The sequence below is a fragment of the Dipodomys ordii genome, unplaced genomic scaffold (genome assembly GCF_000151885.1).
Source record: "Dipodomys ordii isolate 6190 unplaced genomic scaffold, Dord_2.0 Scaffold1000000727, whole genome shotgun sequence".
Lineage (NCBI taxonomy): Eukaryota > Metazoa > Chordata > Mammalia > Rodentia > Heteromyidae > Dipodomys > Dipodomys ordii.
Window position 1 is genome coordinate 224150 of NW_012284344.1, and position 22456 is coordinate 246605.

Sequence of the window (22456 nt, forward strand, 5' to 3'; positions counted from 1 at the left end):
TGTCGGTTCTTGCTGGTGTTGAATAGAATCTGCTCACCTGCCGCATCTGGCTCTTTCATCCCGGACTCTCTGTGTTGCAGATATGGTGGCTACGGCTGCAGACGCTGCAGCCACAGCCACAACCGCGACTGCTGGCAAGTGCTCAGATCTGTCTCCTTGCTAGGATTTTCCCTCTCTGGCCTAACTCTCTGTACTGTGATGGCACACTTGTGATTCTCTGACTTAGGACTTTTCACTGGAACACTAAAACTGCTTTCTATGCCAGAGCTTGTTTAACCTCCAGTTTCTCTTCTGCCATCTTCCTGGAACTCCAAGAATTTTTCTTATAGCTAGACTTTCTCTGCTTTTTCATCCCTGCAGCCTTCCTTGATATTCTCACAAGCAGCAGAACAATAACTACTGCTGAGGGAATGAAAACAAGAATAGAAAGAAGGGCCGCAGATTACAGCATGGTACCAAAACCCCTTTCTGTGATTGTTAGTTCCGTCAGGGGGATGTCATGGTGCACATCTGGGAGATTCTTCACAGCACAGCTGAATGTCCTATTGTCCTGATGGTTAGGGTTGCTTATGCTTATGGATGCATGCCCTTTGTATACATTTCCAGCCCAGGAGATCTGATCCCGAAAAGTGCCTGCTGTGGTTGGGTACTGGAAAGACTGATAGTGAAAATCAGATTTTGTGCGACTGCTGCTAGGAGGACAGAACTTACATTCTATGGTCAGTTTGTCAGTGACATGTGAAGATGACTTGAAGGTACATCTCAACTTGACATTTTCTCCAACATAACCTCATATGTCAGAAGCTGCACTAATCCTGCAAGAGTAGGATGCCTATCAGGGCAGAGAAGGTGCAGCCCTAGCCTCAAGCGGCTCTGATCAGCGGCATCCCGGCTGCTCCTCAGGTACCTGCCTAATTCTTTCTGATGGAGGCATAGAATTCCATTGTGTATATTTTCTTGATCCATTCATATACTGAGGGGCATCTGGTTGGTTCCATACCTTAGCTTTGGTAAATAATGCTGCAATAAACATGGTTGTGCTGGTAGTTTTAATATACTGCTTTCCAAAGTGGTTGAACAAGTTTACACTCCCCCCAACAATGCAGGACGTTCCCTTTGACCACATCCCCCAAGCATCAGTTATTATTAAATTTGTTGATTATAGCCATTCAAACTGGGGTGAGGTGGAATCTCAACGTTGTCTTGATTTTCATTTCTTATATGGCTAACAAATTTGAGCATTTCTTCATGTGTCTATTGGCCATTCCTATTTCCTCTTCAGACCTTTCTCTTTAAGTCTTTAGCCCACTTATTTATCAGCAGTTGTTTCTTTGAGGATTTGTTTTTGGTGGATTTAATTTTTTGAGGTCTAATTATATGTTAGATATGAGATCTTTGTCCATTGTAAGCCTAGTGAAGATCTTCTCCAAATCCTTGGGCTTTCTCTTGATCTTGATAGCTATGTCCTTGGTCGTGCAGAAGGTCTGCAGTTTCATGCAATCTCATTTGTCCAAACTTTCTTTGATTTTATGTGTTTCTGGGTCTTTATTAAGAAACTTTTGGCAAGTGCCATGAGCCCTGGAGTTTCTCCTTTTCCTTCCTGTAATGTTTTCAGGATATCTGCTTTGGCTCTGAGGTCTTTGATCCCTTTGGAGTTGATTCTTGTGCAGTGTGCTTTATAAGGGTCTAGTTTTAATTTTCTACAGGTGTGAAACAGTATATGTTTTATAAGTCTTTGTCCATCTCTGTAGAGCCCTCCACAAGTTTATATGTATTTGTAGCTTGGGAAAGGAAATAAGAGTTAAATCAGGAAAGTTGGAGGCTATGGTTTATAGGGCTCATTTGAGACCCTTTTGGAAGGAATGTTAACTTTTTCCATCTGATGTACTACAGATGGCAGTCTTGGTACAGGAATTGAGTAGACTGCTATTGGATAGGAAACTTGTACTGATTCCTCCTGACTTTCCCCTGAAGACAAGGAGGGTGAAGTAGCCATGGGCATGAATCTGTGTGGGGTTTGCAATAAATATCTATTGACTGTGTATTTCTTATTTCTGTTGCCACAGGCAAATGAATGAAAGGATTTTTCCTTTCGTACTTTAGCTGTAACTAGATATTTTTCATTTTCTAAATCTTATTTTATTGTGAAGATTCTATAGAGAGGCTACAGTTACATGAATAAGGCAATGAGTACATTTCTGGTCAAGCATTGTTACCCCTTCCCTTGTTTTTTTCTACTATCCCTTCCCTTCCCTTCCACCTTTCCCCACCCAAAGTTGTAAAGTTCATTTCTAACATACTGTCCTATGGATATCATTGTTGCAACGGGTCGTCCTGTGTCCTTGTTTCAGCATTTTGTTATTTTGGTTCCCCTCCCTAAATTAGAAAAATGTATATACAACGTGCACGGTAACAAAGTCAAGTCAAAGTCAAAAGGGGATATATTGTAAGAATATACATAATATATTTAAAACAACAACAACAAATGAGCCCCAAAATATAGTAACTTGTTTATATACGACATTTAGTCTAAAACACCTTAGACATCTTATGTTTGCACTATTTCTTTTTTTTCTGCCAGTCCTGTGGTTTGAATTTGTGCACTCTACTGCTTAAGCCTCATAGTGCCACTTTGAGCTTTTTCTGAGTAGTATATCTTATATAGAGTGTGATAACTTTTCAGCCTGGGCAGGTTTCAAATAATGATCCTTAGATCTCAGCCTCTTGAATATCTAGGAGTACAAGCATGAGCCACCAGCACCTTGCTTGAATAATCCCACAGTTTTAACTACAGGTGTTTTCATATCCCCTACCAACTATGCTTCCTGATCCTTTTTTAAAGTTATCTCTAAATAGCTTATGGAGGATTTTGAGCATTGCTTAATCATTTTTTCACTTTCATTAGTATATACTAGTTGCACACTCAGAGGTTTGATGGAGCTACTTCCACACACACATATGATGTACTTGCTCATATTCACTCTGCCTTCCCAGTGTCCAGCCCATTAATTCAAGGCCCAGAACTACTGTACACATGCAAACATTCACTGACACTCTCAAACACACACATACACACACACACACACACACACACACACAGACAGCAGAACAATTAGCAAAGCATATAATGTGGACCAGGAACTGCAAGGAAACATGGGAAGGTAGATTGTCTTTTCCCAGTTTCTCTGCCTTCCTCCATTCTCTGCTTTTCCTTAGAACAATTCAAGCCTTACACAACTCACATCTGTCTGTTGTGAACAACCTGAGCCTGGATTCCAGTTTGCCATTCATAGGAAGCTGCCGTTGCTTGGATAGCTGGTCCTCAGAGTAAGCAGAGACTCTCAGGTCATGTTTTATTTTTCCATGTGTAGTGTGAATGCAGGCCCTGAGACCGTAAGCAGCATCTTGAAGTGTATTGACATCTGTGTTGAGCTACAAAACTCACCACAGAAAACAGCAAAGGAAGTGGGATGCAAAGTACAAATCCTGAACCAATGGGCCAATAGGTGACTGAGAGTCAATTTCCACATTACTGGAGTAAATACAAGGGCAAGTCCATTTGAAGAGGGGTCTCCAACCATTTCATAGGCCCACATGACATGTCTGGCAGAAAGCCACTTGTGTGTGTATGTGTGTGTGTGTGTGTGTGTGTGTGTGTGTGTGCCTGAAGGCTGGTCTGGGGCTCAGGCTCAGGCTGGGTGCTGCCTATGCGTTTTTTGCTCCAGCCTAGTGTTCTACCACCTCAGCCACAGCTCCACTTCTGGCTTTTTTGGTAGTTGATTGGAGATGAGAATCTGATGGACTTTCCTACCCAGGCAGGCTTCAACTGTGACCTTCAGATCCCAACCTCCTGAGAAGCTAGTATTAAAGTAGGGAGGCACTGGCACCTGTCAAGAAGCCTATTTTTTGGGGGGGCAGTTATCCGGTCGTGAGGCCTGAACTCTAGGCATGGGTGCTGTCCCTCAGCTCTTCAGCTCAAGGCTAGCACTATACCACTTGAACCACAGCGCCACTTTTGGCATTTTTTCTGCTTATGTGGTGCTGAGGAATCAAACCCAGGGCCTCAAGCATGCATGGCAAGTGCTCTACCACTGAGCCACCTACCCAACCCAAGGAAGCCTCCTAAATAACAGATCTATTCATAGGGAGACAGGAATTGCCTCAGTCCAAGAGATGGTGTTGAGTTTTCATGTATTAAAAGAATAATTACACTCAATAGCAAAGTATGAAGTAATATTGAAGGAAAGAAGGCAGCAAACTTTCATAAATCTGGGGTTGTGAAAGCCCATCTAACATAAAACTTTCATATAGGAATAAGAATAACATCTATGTGGCAACATTGAGGCTCACCCATGAGGTCACATGTACTGTTTGAAGCCCTGTTCTCACATATGTTTCCAGAAATCTGGGATTCTGCTCTGTAGAAGATGTTTCCCAGTCACACTGGTAATTCTCTTAGTTCTGTTTTTCACTTTTCATCCTTCATTCTTAGTATTATCCAAGTATCTTTTCCAATGCTGCTCCAGAAGATGCTTTCAATGTCACTGTAAGGATTCATTTAATAAGAGAAATATGTTTGAAGAACTTTAATACTTATATCAATAATATCATTACTAATAAAGATTAATATTTAAGAACTACTATAAGATCAATAAAACATGATTTGTAGCAGCTATGTGGCTTTGATATTAAAGCTGATAGCAGATATGTATTCCTAGACCATTATGGATCTGTAGTTTTTGCAATCTTACAATAAAAAAGTTCTTAAGAAAGAAAATGTCTTGATAATATAAGCAACCAAATAGTTGTTGAATAAGACATATATAATGAGGACTTCTGTTGAGCTGGTACAAACTGGTTCTTGCATCACCTCTCTGTTTTGAGAGACAGTCAGCGTTAAGTAGGGACACATGCTTCCAGATGACTAGATGACTGATCTGCCTGGCATTCACTGCATAAGTCCTATAACCAGTATAGGACAACCTTCAGAACAGTCTCCTTGTCTTTCAGATTCAAGCTCATTAGCAGCCTGATATCTGAGGATCACGGTTCAAAAGCACCCTGGGCAGCAAAGTCTGCAAGATTCTTATCTCCAGCTAACCACAAAAAAGCCACAGTGAGAGGTATAAACTGAGAAAAAGTAAAGGGGTGTAATTGTCCCACAAAAATGGATTCTTTACCTGACAACTGTTTAACTGACTTAACTGTTATCCCTCTGAACATCATCTTCCTAATAATATTTTTTAAGAAAAGGAAAGATGAGGCTGGGAAGGTGGCTCAGTGGTAGAGTGCGTGCCTTGCATGCATAAGGCCCTGGATTCAATTGCTCTATACCACTTAAGCAGAAACAATGCTGGAAATCACTCTGTGGCTCAAGTGGTTGAGACTAGCCTTCAGCTGAAGAGATGAGGGACAGCGCTCAAGCCTAGAATTCAGGCCCATAACTGGAGAAAAGGAACAAAGAAAAAGAAATAAAAAGGAAGAGAGTTGCTGCCAGGCTCTGTGGCCAATCTGCTAATCCTCGCTATTCATGAGGTTGAGGATCAGTGATTGAAGCCAACTTGGGCAGGAAAGCCTGTACGAATTCTATTTCCAATTATGTCCAAAAAACTAGAAGTAGAATTGTTGTTCCAGTGATGAAGTAGTAGCCTTGAGGTGAAAAAATAAACTTCAGGGATAGTGTCCATTTCCTGAGTGCAAGCCCCAGAACGGCACAGAAGAAAAGAAGAAAAGACATTATGAACTTGGTTTATCTGTAACTGTGATGCCTTTATTACAGACGATTATGGACTGAAACTCTGAACACGGCATACTAGGTCTGGCATTTTTGTGCACAAACTGTGTGCATAACCATCTTAACTCCTTTGCTATTCTATAGTTGCAGGTTTAATTATTTTCTCACCATGGAAGAGGCTTCAGTATTTACTTTCTCTAGAGTATCTGCTTCCTTGTCCTCTGCTCTTTACTCACTGACAGCAGTATTTTACCTGAGAACACAAGGAGGAGAATTGGCAAGACCTTGAAAGAATGGAAGTTGCTAGAAGTGGGTGAGACGCTTGAGATAATGCCCAGGACCAGGTCAGAATTTTTTTGAGACGACTTTCCATGGTGTGTCAATCTTTATCAATTTGCTGAGGGTACTTGGACATGAAGAGGAGGCCTCAATGCCTACTGGTGTCATTCAGACTACACAGATATAAGCCAGCTAATCATGCTCTCACTTTCCCAACATGGAGTTTTGGTCCCTGCGTGTCAAGGGAACTCAGGATCAAACATGGACAGCTATCCACACAACATCCAGTTGTGACCTCTACAATGTTACAGCATTGAAAGCAGTTCAGCATGAATCACATGGAGCTTGTCAATATTATTGAAGGGATGGGAAAGTGGTTCTATGTTGTATGGACCAAAGCAGAAAGATCACCATACAAGTTTCCTTTCAGAGACCCCACTTCTGTTCAATGGCCAAGAGAACATACATGAAACCCTCCAGAATGAGGAGGTATGTATACCCCAATGTTTCTAACCTGGACCCTTCACTGCATGATTTCCCAGAGCTTATGGAAAAAATGAAACTAAATCTCTCGAAGATCTGCAACTGAAGTCCCTCAGAGACCATTGCCTACATCTGTGAGGAGAGCATAGGAGTTAAAATGGCCTGTCAGAGAGGGGAATACCCACAGAGTGTCTTCGTGACATCTCAGGCATCCAGGATTCAGATAATTTGGGAGAGGTTATGAAAGCCTCTTTGGTGTGGATGGTGAAACATTGAAGTAGTTGGCACAGAGGATGGGAAAGCAAGTTGAAGAGTACATGGGTCCCATCAAGTCCCAAGATGGGCAGATCTACTATCAAGAGAGCTGGACATTGTGATGGATATGTTACATAACTGCTTTTGCTCATGGACAAGTCTTAGACACATGTTATACTAGAGCTACCCTGCTGTCTACTACCACAAATGCATGGAAGAGAGATAGAAAATTGATACAGTTGCTGACATCATCAAGATCATCCTCAGGAAGAACTTGATAGACATTATCATTTGATTGTGTGTCTGGGTGATGGATGGGGGGATGTTTATGTGTGGAAACTAGGGCTTAAACTTTGGGCCTGGACACTGCCCCTGAGCTTCTTTGGCTCAAGACTTGCACTATAGCTCTTAATCCATAGCTCCACTTCCAACTTTTGTGATATTTTATTGGAGAATCACAAGTACTTACTTACAAGATAAACTTTAATTTTGAGGTGATATGATTTTAAAGATGACATACTATACTATTATGCAAATGTAACAAATAAAAATGGGAGTCAAAAAGACACTCTAAGGACTATATAGGAGGTTTTATGAAAGCCGTGAAGTTATATCTAAAAAAGTGTTATTAGAGACTTAGACAACAGTGTTAAATTTCTTGTACCGGATAAAAGAATGCAGTCAGTTCTTTCTGTTTAAATGTTTAATATTATTTTTTCTCTTTTTACTGTGTTTGTAATGCATGCTATTAATATTAATATGTGTATTGGACTCAAGCTGAGCTGTTGAATCTAGAAAAGTTTTGAGAGGTTGAACATCACCTCAATAGTACTCTGAAAGATGACAGCTCGCCATGGAAGGGTTAAAGCACAGCTCCGGAGAGGGTTAAACTATTGCCCTTTCCATAGTACTTTAAAGGCCTTGAAACCTGGGAGATAAAAGAGAAGTCTCCTTTCTCAAAACAATAAGGGAACCAGTGTTACTCACTGTGGTGGCTCTGATTGTAATATTGATGCTTCAATTTTGCATGTATCCATGGTAACCTTCCCAGTGTGAATTCAAATAAATATGATTGCTTGTGTGACCTGGAGCCCAGGTGCCATTGAGCCTTGGTACTCTGGGTCCTCATTGATTTTGTTCTTTTTGTCTACACTTTTCTGTGTATTTTCTAATATTCTTCAGCTTGGTATCCAATTGCACTGCCTTGGGTTAAAATTAACATCAAATAAGAATATTCTTGAACTGTAAAAGATAAAAAGCTTACAAACTTTCTTATCCCAAGTGGATTCAAACCACAATCCTCAGAACTAAGCCTTCTGAGTAGCTAGGATTACAGGCATGGGCCCCTGGCAACCAGCATGCATAAGAACACTTGATGTCAGTGAGATCTTTCTTGGGGAATGTCTGCACATCTCAGTCCTCCTCAGCTCTCTTCCTTCCTGTTGCTCAAGCAGAGTCCAAAACTTTCACTCCTTTGTGTTCAAAATCCTTGAGGTTATTGAACTGACTTGCCCACCATGTACCTCCTTTCCGTAAATCAATAAAAGGTTTTACTCCTTACCATCGATTAATTTTATTAACTAAATTAACTGGGATCTACACAGAGGTGACATGTCCTTTTCTGGATTGCATCCTGTACACCTACGTTTTACTTTATCTAATAAAGTTAACATTACTTAACTTGTTTGATGCTTCTTACTTTTCCCATATTTACTCCTTCTCACCTCTCTTTCCCTTGCACAGAGGGAAGAAACATTTGGAATGGTGAAGAGTGTGTTTTTAGTCATTCTTTGAAAAGCTTTACCAATGGATCCTGATTTCCAATCCTGTGTAACTGGCCTATAAACTCTTGTTCTTTAATCTCTCCTCAGCTTACACAAATGACTAATTTTATCTAAAAAAGGCTATAGGAGATGAGTTTAGGAATTCGTTTCTGGTTATCAGTCAGGAATCCTTATTACCTGGTCACGGTGCATAAGTTGTTTCTGTTTCGTTTTTATTTGAATAGAACAAGCAGTGTGTACAATTACTAGCCGAAATAGACTTACAAGTATTTTTTTTAATTCAGGGATAGCAGGCTCTCCTATTTGAACCACAGATCAACTTCTGCCCCACTTTCTTTTCTTTTGGTGGTAAATAGGACAGTGTCCCACAAGAAGCCAAGGGAACTACACAGTATCCTTAAATCTGAGGACTGCAGTTCGCAGTCAGCCTGGACAGGAAAATCTATGAGCGTCTTATCTCCAACTAATCAGCAAAAAGTCAGAAGTGCAGCTGTGGCTGAAGTGGTACAGCAGCAACCTTGAGCATACAAAAAAGCTAAGTGAAAAACAGATGTAGCACCAAGAAAACCACAAAATATTTTTTTAAAAAGTGGAAGAGAGCACAAAGAGTCTATTAAAATGATAAAATGACCAAGAAACTGGTGGATCACACGTGTAATTCTACCTACTCAAAACACTGAAATTGAAGATCACCATTCCAAGCCAGCCAGGACAGGAAAGACCATTGTGTGTGTATGTGTGTGTGTGTGTGTGTGTGTGTGCATGAGTGTGCATGTGCCTTTCTGGGATATGAACTACAAGTATTTTTTTACCATTTCTGATCTTTTGGAGGTTAATTTGAGATAACAGTCTCCTGACGTTGAATCACAATCAGCACAATTCAGGACCCTATGTTAATCTCTATACTTACTTTCAGCTAACCACCAAAGCCAAAAACTGAACCAAAGTGCAACTGTTTTAGAGCATGCTATCCTTCAGCAAGATTGGTGAGGCCCTCAAAATAAGCCAGAGAACCAACAAATAAACAAGTGAATGTATGTGAAGAAGAAAAGAGTCAATGAGTTTTTAAAATATAGACATATACCTTTAATCCAATCTGAAATCTAAAGATCACAGTTGGAAGCCAGCCTGGGCAGGAAAGCCCAACTAACTTGAGTGTGCTAGGCATGGGCTAGAACCTGAGGGTTTTTGCTCAAGTTTAAAACTACTACTTACCGTCTCATGTGGATAATTGGAGATGAGACTGATGGCTTTCAAAGCCCAGACTGGATTTAAACTGTAATCCTTACATTTTAGGATACTGTGTAGTGCTATTGGTTTCCATGGGACTCTTATTGCCTATTAACCACCAAAAAAAAGATTGAAGTTAAGCTAAGGCTCAAGTAGTAGAGCCTGCTAGCTTTGAAATGAAAAACAAAATATCCAAAACAAAACAATCCTCAGAGAGAGTAACTAGGCCTTGAATTCAAGCCTCCGCCCCCACCCCCCAAAAAAAACCCCTCAGGAGTAGAGTTTTTGTTCTTGCTAGCTTTGAGCAAAAAAAATGACTCAAATGGTTTTTCTTTCTTGCTATTTTTCTTAACATATTTATATGATGATTTCTTCGTTGCTTTGCATGACCCTTCCCCATGGTATAACCCTGTTTCACTGTATGTGATGTTGTTATAATTTGTGGAGGGGAAGGGAAAAATTGTTTAAATAGGGATACAGGTGTACCCATTGCAACAATGAGATGTACAAGATGTTATGTCAAAAAAGAACTTTACAACTGTTGCCTGGGGCGGGGGGTGTGCGGGAATGGGAAAAGATGGGAAGGGGAAACAGAGGAGGCAACAATGCTTGATAAGAAATGTACTCATTACCTTGCTCAAGTAATTGTAACCCCTCTGTACAGTATTTTCACAATTAAAAAAAGCCAAAACTCTCATGGACAGTGAAGTCAGTGAAGTAGTGTGGCCTAAATGTAGAGCTTGTTAGTTTTGATCTAAAAAACAAGCCAGGTGCCTCTGGCTCATGTCTGTAATCCTCACTACTCAGGAAGCTTAGATCTGAGGATTACAATTGGAAGCCAGTCTAGGTTGAAACGTCCCCTGGTGACTGTTTTGTCCAACTAAGTAGAAGTAGTACTGTGGCTGAAAGTGGTAGTGTGCCTGCTTTGTCACTGAAAGCCGGTGCGTAGACACTGAGTTCAAGCCCTACAACTGAAAAAATCATTCAATAAATAAATTAATTAATTACTGAGTGTAAATGAGTATGCCCTAATAATAAAAGACATGAACTTTCAAAAAGGGGGAAGAGACAATCAAATAAATGAAAAGGTGCAAAAAGGAGTATATTGAAGCTTTATAAATAAAAATTGTAATCCTACCTGTTCAGAATGCTGATATCTGAGGATTGTGGTTCAAAGCCAGCCTGGGCAGGAGACATTTTACTGTGTTCAGTACTGAGGCTTGAACTTGCTATGCTTTGCTCATGGCTACAGGTCTACCTCTTCCTATGTGTAGGTGCTTATTAGATATAATTGTCTCATTGACTTTGTTGCCCAAGACTGGCTTTGAGCCATGATTCTCAAATTTCAGTCCTGTCTCTAATGCTCTTGGCTTGCTTTGATATTCTAATCTCCTATTAATCACAAAAGATGCAGAAGTTGAGCTATGGCTCAAGTAGTGAAACCAACTACCATTAAGGTAAAGGTAAATAAAACCTCAGGGAGAGTCATCATGACTTAATTTCAAGACTTAACAACCACCACTCAATTAAACAAAAAACAAACAAAAAAGAACCTCAGTCACAGTTACCTGAGTTTGAGCCCTAGAAGAGCTACAAAAAAGAGAAACAGCCTGTAGTTTACTGTGGCCAAAGTTGTAAAGCATGGTAGTTTCAAGAGGAAAGGAAAAACTGAGCATGAGAGCTAGTGCTTAAGAACAAATGACAAAAAAAGAAATAATAAATAACTGAAAAGGTGAAAGAAGAGGTAATTAAAGATTTCTAAATGTTGACTCACACTTATAATCCTGAAGGCTAAGGGCGTTGAAATCTGTAGATCATTGTTCAAAGCCATCTTGGGCAGGAAAGTCCATGAAATTTGCTTTACTGTGTTCAGTTGAGGGACTAAAAGTTGAAGTGTTTTGCTCATGGCTACAGGTCAAGTATCTTCTGCCTATTAGTGTTTGACTGGAGATAAGAGTCTCATGCACTTTCTTTCCAAGGCTGACTTTGAACTATAATCCTCCAATTTCAAGACTCTCTTTACTGTCCTGGACTACCCATGGGACACTTGCCTCATATTAACCACTTAAAAAAGGCAAAAGTTGAGCTGTGGCTAAAGTAGAATAGCCTTCAATTAAATAAGTAAATCAATAAAACCTCAGAAAGAGATAGGAGGGATGAGAGCGAAAGGCAGAACATCTTACAATAAGAAAAGGAAAGAAATGTAAATATCACCTGGAAGAAATAATTGTATTGTCAAAGCTTATAGAATTGTAGTGTCAAAGCTTACAGAATTCACAAAATTTAGACCATGATAATGACAATTTACCTTGTGAAGATTAAAATATATTTGTGACTTCAACTAAATATTACTTATCCACAATACTCTGCAATAAGAGAAATTTATGTAATCCCCTAGTCACAATAATAATATAAACCTCAGAAAGAGTCACTAGGAATTAATTTCAACCCCCAAATCAACAACCTTTCCCAACAAGGGCCACAAACAAAAGTATACTATGAGCAGGAGCTGAGTTTTCACGCTCTGAGCAAAAGAAAAATGAAGCAAAAAGTAGACAATGGTAGACCTATAGCCCAATAATAAAGCAAGCTATTTTTTAATTTTACTTTTTATATTTTGTGAACATACTGTACAGAGGGGTTACAATTACATGGGCAAGATAATGAGTACATTTCTTACCAAGCATTTCAGCCTCCTCCTTTGTTTACTCTTCACATCCCTTCCCAGCCTCCCCCCTGCCCTCCCACCGAATACTCCCCCCCCAGCACCAAAGTTGTAAAGTTCGTTTTCGACATGACAACTTGTACTTCTCATTGTTGCAACAGGTCCACCTGTATCCTTAAACGACTTGTTTTCCCCATCTCCTCCACAAATTATACCGACATCAAATATAGTGAAAGCAGGGGTTATACTGTGGGGGAGGGACATACAAAGCAACAAAGAAATAATCTTATAAATGCATTAGAAATAAATGAAAGAAAAAAATCATTAAAATACATATCTAAGGGTTCATTTTCCTCACATTACTTTATCTGTGGATAGAAGAAAACGTTACTGCATTGTTGGTGGGAGTGTAAACTTGTTCAACCAATTTGGAAAGCAGTATGGAGTTTCCTCAAAAGACTTCACATAGAGCTACCCTATGACCCAGCAATCCCACTTTTGGGAATTTACCAAATGTTTACAAACAAGACTACACTAAAGCTACCAGCACAAGTATGTTTACTGCAGCATTATTTACTGTAGCTAAGATATGAAACCAACCCAGATGACCATCAGTAGATGAATGGATCAAGAATATGTAGTATATATACACAATGGAATTCTGTGCCTCCATCAGAAAGAATGACATTGCCCCATTTGTTAGGAAATGGAAATACTTGGAAAAAATTATATTAAGTGAAGTAACCCAGGCCCAAAGAAACATAGGTCCCATGGTTTCCCTTATTTGCAATATCTAGTATATGTATGAGTCAAGCCAAAAAGGTCAGATAATGTGATGTGAGGAAAATGAACCCTTAGATATGTATTTTAATGCTTTTTTCTTTCATTCATTTGTTTCTAATGCATTTATAAGATTATCTCTTTGTTTCTTTGTATGTCCCTCCCCCACAGTATAACCCCTGTTTTCATTATATTTGATGTCAGTATAATTTGTGGAGGAGATGGGGAAAAACAAGTCGTTTAAGGATACAGGTGGACCTGTTGCAACAATGAGAAGTACAAGTTGTCATGTGGAAAACGAGCTTTACAACGTTGGTGCAGGAGGGGGGGAGGCTTGGGGGGAAGGCTGGGAAGGGATGTGAAGGGTAAACAAAGGAGGAGGCTGAAAAACCTGATAAGAAATGTACGCATTATCCTGCCCATGTAATTGTAACCCCTCTGTACAGTTCACAAAAAAATAAAATAAAATAAAATATTTTAAAAAAGATACAGCTTTGGCGATATCATCTCCATATAAGGCCACCTTCTTGTCATAGAATCCAAACAGAATATGGCATCATATAAGATGGAATATTCAAAAGAATCTAGAGGCCTTTTATCCAGCCAGATCGCAGAGATTAACAAAACTAAAATACCACCAATTTCTGTGCTTTTTTAATTTAGAAAATGTAATCATTTTTCACAAATATATTAGTGTCGACAGGACATGGGTTTCTATAGTTACTTTAAAATGCATTGTTCGGACAGTTAACGTCCTAGGCCATAATACACTTCTCTTTCCATCTCAGTTTTAGGAAATACTAAAGGATGAGCACAGCATTGACTGCACTGGAAACTACTATGGAAACAGCAGCTTACAGCTGCAGAGTATCGAGGTATATTACATTGAGGCACCTGGTGATGGTCTCCCATCTGGCTTCCCATACCATGGCAGACTAATTCCCCGAGGAAAACTAATGACAAGGAAGGAGTTGGTGCCTTTCTAAGGGCAGTATTGTAGGTTGAATTTGGGTCCTTCATCTTGTAAGTCAAGTGCTGTATCCACGGGAGCCACACAACCAGATATCTTAATTTTTGAGTATACTCTTGGGAATTTCCCCAGGACACCTTATATGTGAATTCCCCCTACCTCCACTTGCTGACGAGCTACAACTGGATTTTGTTTTGTCGGTCATGAGGCTTGAACTTTGAACGTAGGCACTGTCCACCAACTCTTCAGCTCAAGACAAGTGGCACTACCAATTAATCCACAGTGCCACTTCCAGTTTTCTGGTGGTTTATTGGAGATAAGAGCCTTGCTGGTTTTCATGCCCTGCCTGACTTTGAACCATCATCCTCCATCTCAGCTTCCTGAGTAGCTAGGATTATAGGCATGACCCCATTTTACGTCATTAAAAAAGAGACTGCCTAAATATGTATTCTAAAACAATTGATAAAATATAATTTAAATACAATCCAAGATAAGGACTCAAATGTTTTTCTTTCTAACATATTTATAAGAAGATTTCTCTGTTGCTTTGTATGTATCTCCCTCATGGTATAACCCTGTTTTCATTGGATGTGATGTTGGTATAATTTGTGGACGGGAAGGGAAAAATCAAACTGTTTAAAAAGGTATACAGGTGGACCCATTCCAACAATGAGATGTTCAAGACGTTATGTAGAAAACGAACTTTACAGCTTTGGCATTTGGGGGGAAGGAATGGGAAAGGGTGGAAGGGGAACAAAGGAGAAGGCAACAATGCTCAATAAGAAATGTACTCATTACCTTGTTCATGTAATTTTAACCCCTCTGTATGGTATTTTCAAAATAAAAAATTGTAAAAAAACAAATACAATCCAATGCCGTTTTATTGTGTGCTAGTCATCCTTCTAAGCTCAAGATGTTGGCACTGACCATGAACTTCTTTTGCTAAAGGCTAATGTTCTACCACTTAAGTCACATCTCCACTACCAACTATTTTGGCTAATTTCTTGGAGATGAGAGTCTCCCAGACTTTCCTCCCTCAGCTGGCTTCAATTTGCGATCCTAAATTCTCAGACCTTTGAGTCGCTAGAATTACATGCTTCAGCAACCAGAGTCCAGTTACATTGCCCTCTTTAAAATACAGATTGCATTTCTAAAAAAATATTTTTAATTCAAAATTTAAAATTTTTTTGGGGGTCCGGATCTGGGGCCTGAACTCTGGGCCTGGATGCTGTCACTGAGCTCTTCAGCTCAAGGCTATTGTTCTACCACTTGGACCACAGCACCACTTGTGGCTTTTTACTTTTTGCTTATGTGCTGCTGAGGAATCGAACGCAAGGCCTCATGCATGCAAGGCAAGCGTTCTACCACTCAGCCACCTTCCCACCCCCAATTTTAAAATTTTAAAGAGGGATGTTCAGTCACTAATATGCATGAGAATATTCCAAATTACAAAGCATAAATAAATTGTCTCACCCTGAAATCTATAACACTTCTGGTCTTGAGCATTTTGAATATAAATACTTAGCTAACAATAAATTCTTTTTAAGGTTTTAAAGTAAGAAAGCATTCTTCTGATGTAGAAAAACTAATGTGTAAACATTGTTTTAAATGATTAATATTATCTTTCCTAATACAGACAACCTAACTGAAGTCTACAGATTCGATTTTGAGTTGTTGTAGCAGTCAATGTAAAGTTCATTTAATTTTATATTAAGAGTTTCCATTCTACATTAGTGTATAAAAACAGAATCATGGGAAATTGGCTTTCCTGTGTAATAAACCAATGAACAAGTTCAAACAAAAGGATAAACCTATTTAATTTATTTGATTTATGGATCTACATTTTGGGATGTTCTCACGTTGATATTTTTGTGACTATTGTTTAAGTAACGTCTAAGATTCAATCTTTTAGTTCCTTGGTAGAACGTGGTTGTGGGGATTGTGTCACTCCTATGAACAATATTTTAGGTTGTGTCTTTATTAGATCCTGTATATCCAGCAAAATGGCCAGTTTTCTTTATGTGAATGTTTAGAAAAGGGGGCATTTTCAAACTGGTATTTTATCATTTTAACTGATGTCCATTTGGCCAACTCAGGTTAAATGGCTAATTGCAAGTAATTGCCCAAGTTTCCTCTGAGTATTTGAATACAGGGATATGTGCTATTTAAAAACCATTATTGTAACATTATAAGACAAGAAATATATATTGTGTATATTTTCCCCAGGAAAGACTTATACTTGAATTCCCCCTACATCTACTTGCTGAATAGCCACACTTGGGTCTTTTATTTTTGTCGGACATGGGGCTTGAACTCTGGGGCTAGGCATTGTCCCTCAACTCTTCAGCTCAAGGCAAGCAGCTCTACCACTTGAGCCACAGTGCCATTTCTGGTTTTCTGTTAGTTTATTGGAGATAAGAGTCTCATGGTCTTTTCCTGCCCAGGCTGGCTTAGAACAGCGATCCTCTGATCTCAGGCTCCAGAGTAGCTAGGATTACATTCATGAGCCACTGTTGCCTGGCACCCGTCTCATTTTCTTGAGAAAGCTAATTGGGTAAGGGAAAGGATAGTGGGATAACAACAAAGGGAGGGGTAACAATTTTTGAGAAGTAATGTAATTTCTTTACTCATGTAACTGTAACTCCTATATGCAGCACATTTACATTAAAATAAAATTAACAAAAAAAACCAAAAGGTTCTTGCTTATAGGCGCTGGTGACTCACGCCTGTAATGCTAGCTACTCAGGAGGCTGAGATCTGAGGATCAGAGTTCAAAGCCAGCCTGGACAGGAAAGTCCCTGAGATTCTTATCTCCAATAAATCACTCAAAAAAACTGTAAGTGGGGCTGTGGCTCAAGCGATAAAGTGCTAGTCTTGAGCTGAAGAGCTAAGGGACAGTGCCTAGGCCCAGAGTTCAGCCCCATGACCAACAAAAAAAAGTGGTTCTCATCTTTCTTTTGCCCTGTTAGGCTCAAACCCTGATGCTCATCTTTGCCTCCTGAGTAGCTGAGAATTTGGCCACCATGCTCAAACAAAGGAATGAATATTCATGGAAATACACAACTGCAAATGGTAAAGTTGCTGAAACCTTTTGTATGTTGATTCATGCTCAAGATTTCTTTTGTTTTTCCATGTCCCAAATGCTGTAATTTCTGTAATAAATGCTGAGAGGCACTTAGAATCATAAGCTCTTCCCCTAAGATCCTTGTCAAATATAGGTATGTCAACTCTTGTTCCCACAGGCAACAAATAAGTTCCTAGGGACATCATGGTGGACCTAGAGCCTGGAACCTTAGTCTCTGCCCAGAGCTTCAGGGCAGACAACTTCATATTTGGCATGTCATAATGGTCCATGGGTCCTAACATCAAGGCACCCCAGTTCCCATTGCTGGACAGAGCATTTATCCATCTAGATATCATCCACACATAACCCACCTATTCCAGTCTATGGGAGTCATGCCCCTGGCCACCCAAACAGCTCAGATCAGTGCCACTCTGCAAGCCCTCCATGACAGAGCAGCCTCTGAAGGGAAAGAACAGCCAGCAGAGATAACCTCCAGCAAGGTTTCAGGGCATCTGATCATTTCAAAGGCCTGACAATAACAGGGAACCACTTCAGAACACCAGAAATGAAAACACAGCAACGTGTGAGCAAGGTGCAGACAAGTGCTTTCAGCTTAGCTTCCCTCTGACCTCATTGTGATCCTGTCCCTCCTGTGAAAGTAAGTACATTTCCAGTATTGAGGCAGGGTTTGTTTTTCATTTCTAGAAGTACTTAGTTGGGTTAAAATGTATCTTCCTCTACATTGTCTTTACTTACTTTACAACCTGTGTGATTTTTAGAGTCCCAGAAACATTGAAAACATTTCCTTTATTTCACCAAATTGTATCTAAAAGGATAGCAGTGTTTGCTCAGAAGAGTCCTGGATGAGATGGAGTTCACTGAGGACGAGAGAAATATAAATGACCTAGTGTCTGAGTACCAGCAGTGACAAGATTCCACAGTTGGTGAAGAGGGGGAATTTGAAGAAGACTTGGTGGAGGAAGAGGTTTAAGCCTTCCCATTGCTAGCAGTGCAACGGGAGTGCCAGAGTTTGTCTACTACTTCTCAATTGAATGGTACTAACCTGAGCACTTGTTATCCTGTAGTGCGGTCCTTGCTGGATATCATCAGGCCTACCCTTGTCTGTCATGAACTCACTTACAGTGAATGTCAACAAGTGGCTTTATTTTTTTGGGGGGAGTCCAGTCGTGGGGCCTGAACTCTGGGCTTGGGCGCTGTCCCTCAGCTTTTCAGCTCAAGGTTAGCACTTTACCACTTGAGCCACAGCACCACTTCCAGCTTTTTTTTCTGCTTATGTGGTGCTGAGGATCAAACCCAGGGCCTCATGCATGCAAGGCAAGTGCTCTACCACTGAGCCACCTTCCCAGCCCAACATGTGGATTTCTTTTAAATAGGATTGTTAAAAAAAACATTTATATAAATAGTAATTGAAGTGGACCCTGAGATGGGGCTGAAGTTGGTATGATTCCATATTGAGCTAGGTCTTTGTTTTAGGGATTTTAGACTTGGTTGGCTTACTTCATGGAATGAAGAAAATCCATCTGGTCCCCCTCCCTTTAACAACCTAACCTACCATTGATCAGTTAAAGACTAACCCATAAAACAGGTTGTAATCTGGCTCCAACTGGTGACACCACTTGCTTACCATAAACACTGCCTTTTGCACATGCTTACGTTAAACGCTGCCTATTGGCCACCTGTGTGTGGTCTGGTATGACTGTACAATCCTTTGTTTGTGTTATGATCCCAATGGTCAACTGAGGGTGACCAGGCTTAACCTCATAGGTTTTTGCCTTTAAAAACCAAAGAATGGAGCCACTAGGGGTCGCAGTATCAGCTCCCGATCCTGTGCTGTGGCCCTTACTGGTCACAGTAGGAACTTCCTCAATAGAGTTGCATCTTTGTTAACAAGATTGTGGTGGTGGGCTCTGTCACTGCGGACGACTAGGTGGGTTTGCCTGCCTGAGTAGGGGTCTTACTACTACATTTAATGGGGGATCATCCAGGATAGAGTTCTTAGCTGCTCCAACCTGAGGGGGATTGAAGTCCCAGGCATGGAAGACAGTGTGTGGGCACTCAGCTGATGGAGAGAATTTCTGAGAAAATCCTCAATGTAAGCGCAGTCGACCTAGATAACGAAGTCTCCAGAATGAGGTCAAAAGTCGAATGAGACTGGAAGTAACAGAGTCCCCTCCAGCCAAGGAGGTCCAGGGACTCCTGGACTCCTCAATTCCACCAGTCTTAGCAGTCCTAGTTGGATGAGGGCTTGCTTGTGGAGAAAATAGGTTGAGAGAAAAAGTAACTTTTGATTTTGGGATCCCTCCTCATTCTGTGTATAACCGTTTATGTCTGTGTCTCATTGTGCTTTTCCTTTTGATTGCCATGTTTGTAATTGGATTTACTTTATTGGAAAAATATGGGACAAAGTGAGTCCACTCCTGGGACATCCCTAGACCTTGTCCTACTTTATTTTAAGTATTTCAAAAAACAAACAAACAAACAAAAATCCCTGCTAGTTCTACTTTTGTAACTTGCTTCTTTGTCAACTATGAAACTGACTCTGGTCACTGCAAGTGGCTCCAGTTAGATCTCAGCCTCAGGCCTTGGCCGAGGGTGTGTGAGCATGGGGACAACCTGCCAATCTGAGGGGACTTCTTTCTCTTGACCCAAGATGACAGGGAATTCTCCTCCGTCTTACAAGGCCCCTGGGTCAATGTTTGCAGGAATCTAAAAGAAATATCCTCCAGAGGTGAGTAGACGGGGTTCGAGTCCCTTGGTGAGTGAATGGTGGTGAGATATTGCTGCATTCACTGAGATCTGATTTTGTCTTTGTGGCCACTTATCTGTCTTGTTTACTTTGGTGTGTTTTCTGTTCTATGTTTTCTGAGGTAGAGAAGTTCTGGGTGAGAGTTACAGGCTCACTCAGCAGACTCTGGATTCAGCTTCCTGAGTGGGAGCACCACAGAGTTCTGGTAAGGATGAGATGGGGCCAATTAGTCCCCAACTCAGCCTTTGGTTCTTCTCTTGTCCTGTTTTAGAATTGGTACTAGTTTTAAATGTGGATCCTTGGTTTTTGTGTTTGTGTTTGTGTTATTTATTTGAACATCTCTGGGAGAATAAAAGTTCCAGCCTCCAGCTCGGCTTAATCAGACTTGCTTTATCCCCCTCTGTGAGGCATGGATATTTGATGGACTAGCTTGGTCTCCATCAAGCCTCAGACTGAATTTTCTCCCTATGGAGGCTGCCTGAGAGGAGGGTGTAAACTACTGTGAGCCTGGTTGAGAAACATTCAGCTGGTCCTGTTTAGTTTCAGGTGACCCCCCCCGCCTTCCTCCAACTAAAGTTATTCAAAAGATTATTTGGTGAGATGCCTTAGGAAACATTCAAGCCCTGGGAAAATGAAGCTCAACAAAGGTGTTAAAAAAAGGAAAATCTTGTCTTAAATACTTGTTATCTGAAGATTTTAGAAATTTTACGTACAAATGATGTGAATTTTTGTGCACTTTAAGATCAGTGTGAGTATGTTTTTTATGAGTGTGAACATGTTCAAGATAAGAATTGTCAGCATATCATAACAATTGGGTATGTTTAACTTTAAAATTCAAAAGGTTATGAGGTTTGGATATTACCAAATATTTTGAAGAATCTTCAAAAAAGCTTAAAATGCTTTTTAAGAATTAACTTGAAAATAAAAAATCTGGTATTTTGAAATCTAATATTATAAAATGCACAAAGCTGTTTACACTGTAATCAAGTTATCTGGCTTAACAAAAATGTATTGGCTGTTTGAGATTTAGTTCCCTTGGTTAAAATTTGGGGATAAATATTGGAAATACAAATATAAAGGTTAGTTTAACACTGTCAAAGATGTTACCTGTACTGTCTGTTTAAAACTGTGTATTTCATTCAAGAACCAAGAGAAAAGAAAGGGGAAAACTTAGAAGCCAACAGAAGACCTATCTTTAGGGGTGAGGCAGAAATGCAGTTCAGCTGGTCATACATGTTGGGACAGGTTCGGGGGGGAGTCCACAAATGGTGAGAGGGGACCTGGAAGGAGTCCATGCATTGGGAAAGATGGCAAACTGGCACAAACACAGTTCATCGAACCCTAAAGATTCAGATTGGGTGTGTACCCATTCCATAGGAGGGGTCAAGTGGCCCATCTTTGTTCTATCCCTTTTCCTGTAGCTAGACACTGGAAACATGATGGTAAAAATTAGTGTTGTGATGATCTGATTAGTATTCCTTAAACTGCTCTTTGGATGTTTTAAAATTAAGTTTAAAGAGGTGTTAAAAAGAGGATTAAAATTTTATTTGTATAATGTGAATTGCTTTCAATAATCTTCTACAATTAGGATATGTTTTTAAAAGTCATAAAGGTGTTAAGTCTAGCTTCTTGCTACAGTCATGGTGATTGTAATTCTTGCATTAGGGAAAATGTATCATTTGTGTTTAAAAGTTTTATTGTATATCTGTTTTAAAACAAGCAGCCAAGAGACAATGAGTGACACTTGGCCTCAAGATTTCAAGGGATCTTTTGCGAAATGCAAATGAAAACTAAAGTATAAAGTATTAAAAGAGATTGATAAGAGGCTTAAAAAAGTAGGAATTGATTTTTGGATATAAAGTTTAAAAGTAAAATCATTCTGAACATTTGCCCCAAAGTGCACAAAGGAAAAATTAGGATTACCAAAATAATTTTGCTATTCCAGTTTGCTCTTATGTTTGTTTGTTTGTTTAACAGTTTCCAGCAAGCCCAGCGAAAAGCAAAGAGGATTTTACAAGTTTGTCAGTTGTAACTCTGGCTCTTAATAAGTTCCAGGTAAGAGCATGCTTAAAAGTACTTCTATGTTGACAACCTTGAGGCTTTTAATTGGAGTAAAGTGGTCTTTTAGTTTAAAAAGGGATACAGGTGGACCCATTGCAACAATGAGATGTACAAATCATTATGTCGACAAGGGGGGTGGGGCAGATGGGTAGGAGATGGGAAGGGGAAACAAAGGAGGCAACAATGCTTGATAAGAAATGTACTCATTTTCTTGCTCATGTAATTGTAACTCCTCTGTACGGTATTTTCACAATAACATATATATGTATATATACATATATATGTATATATACATATATAATATATATACATATATATGTATATATATACATATACATACATACATACATATATATATATATATATATATATATGTATATAAGT

The 22456-nt window shown here is 39.8% G+C and overlaps 1 protein-coding gene across 1 annotated transcript in view; it reads right to left on the minus strand.

The window, feature by feature from the left end:
- The window catches only part of LOC106002767, an 89831-nt gene that overhangs the window by 28293 nt on the left and 39082 nt on the right, over window positions 1-22456 (minus strand). The window contains 2 exon segments of the mRNA XM_013037570.1: window positions 38-104; window positions 310-815. Coding sequence (XP_012893024.1) covers window positions 38-104; window positions 310-815 — 573 coding nt within the window.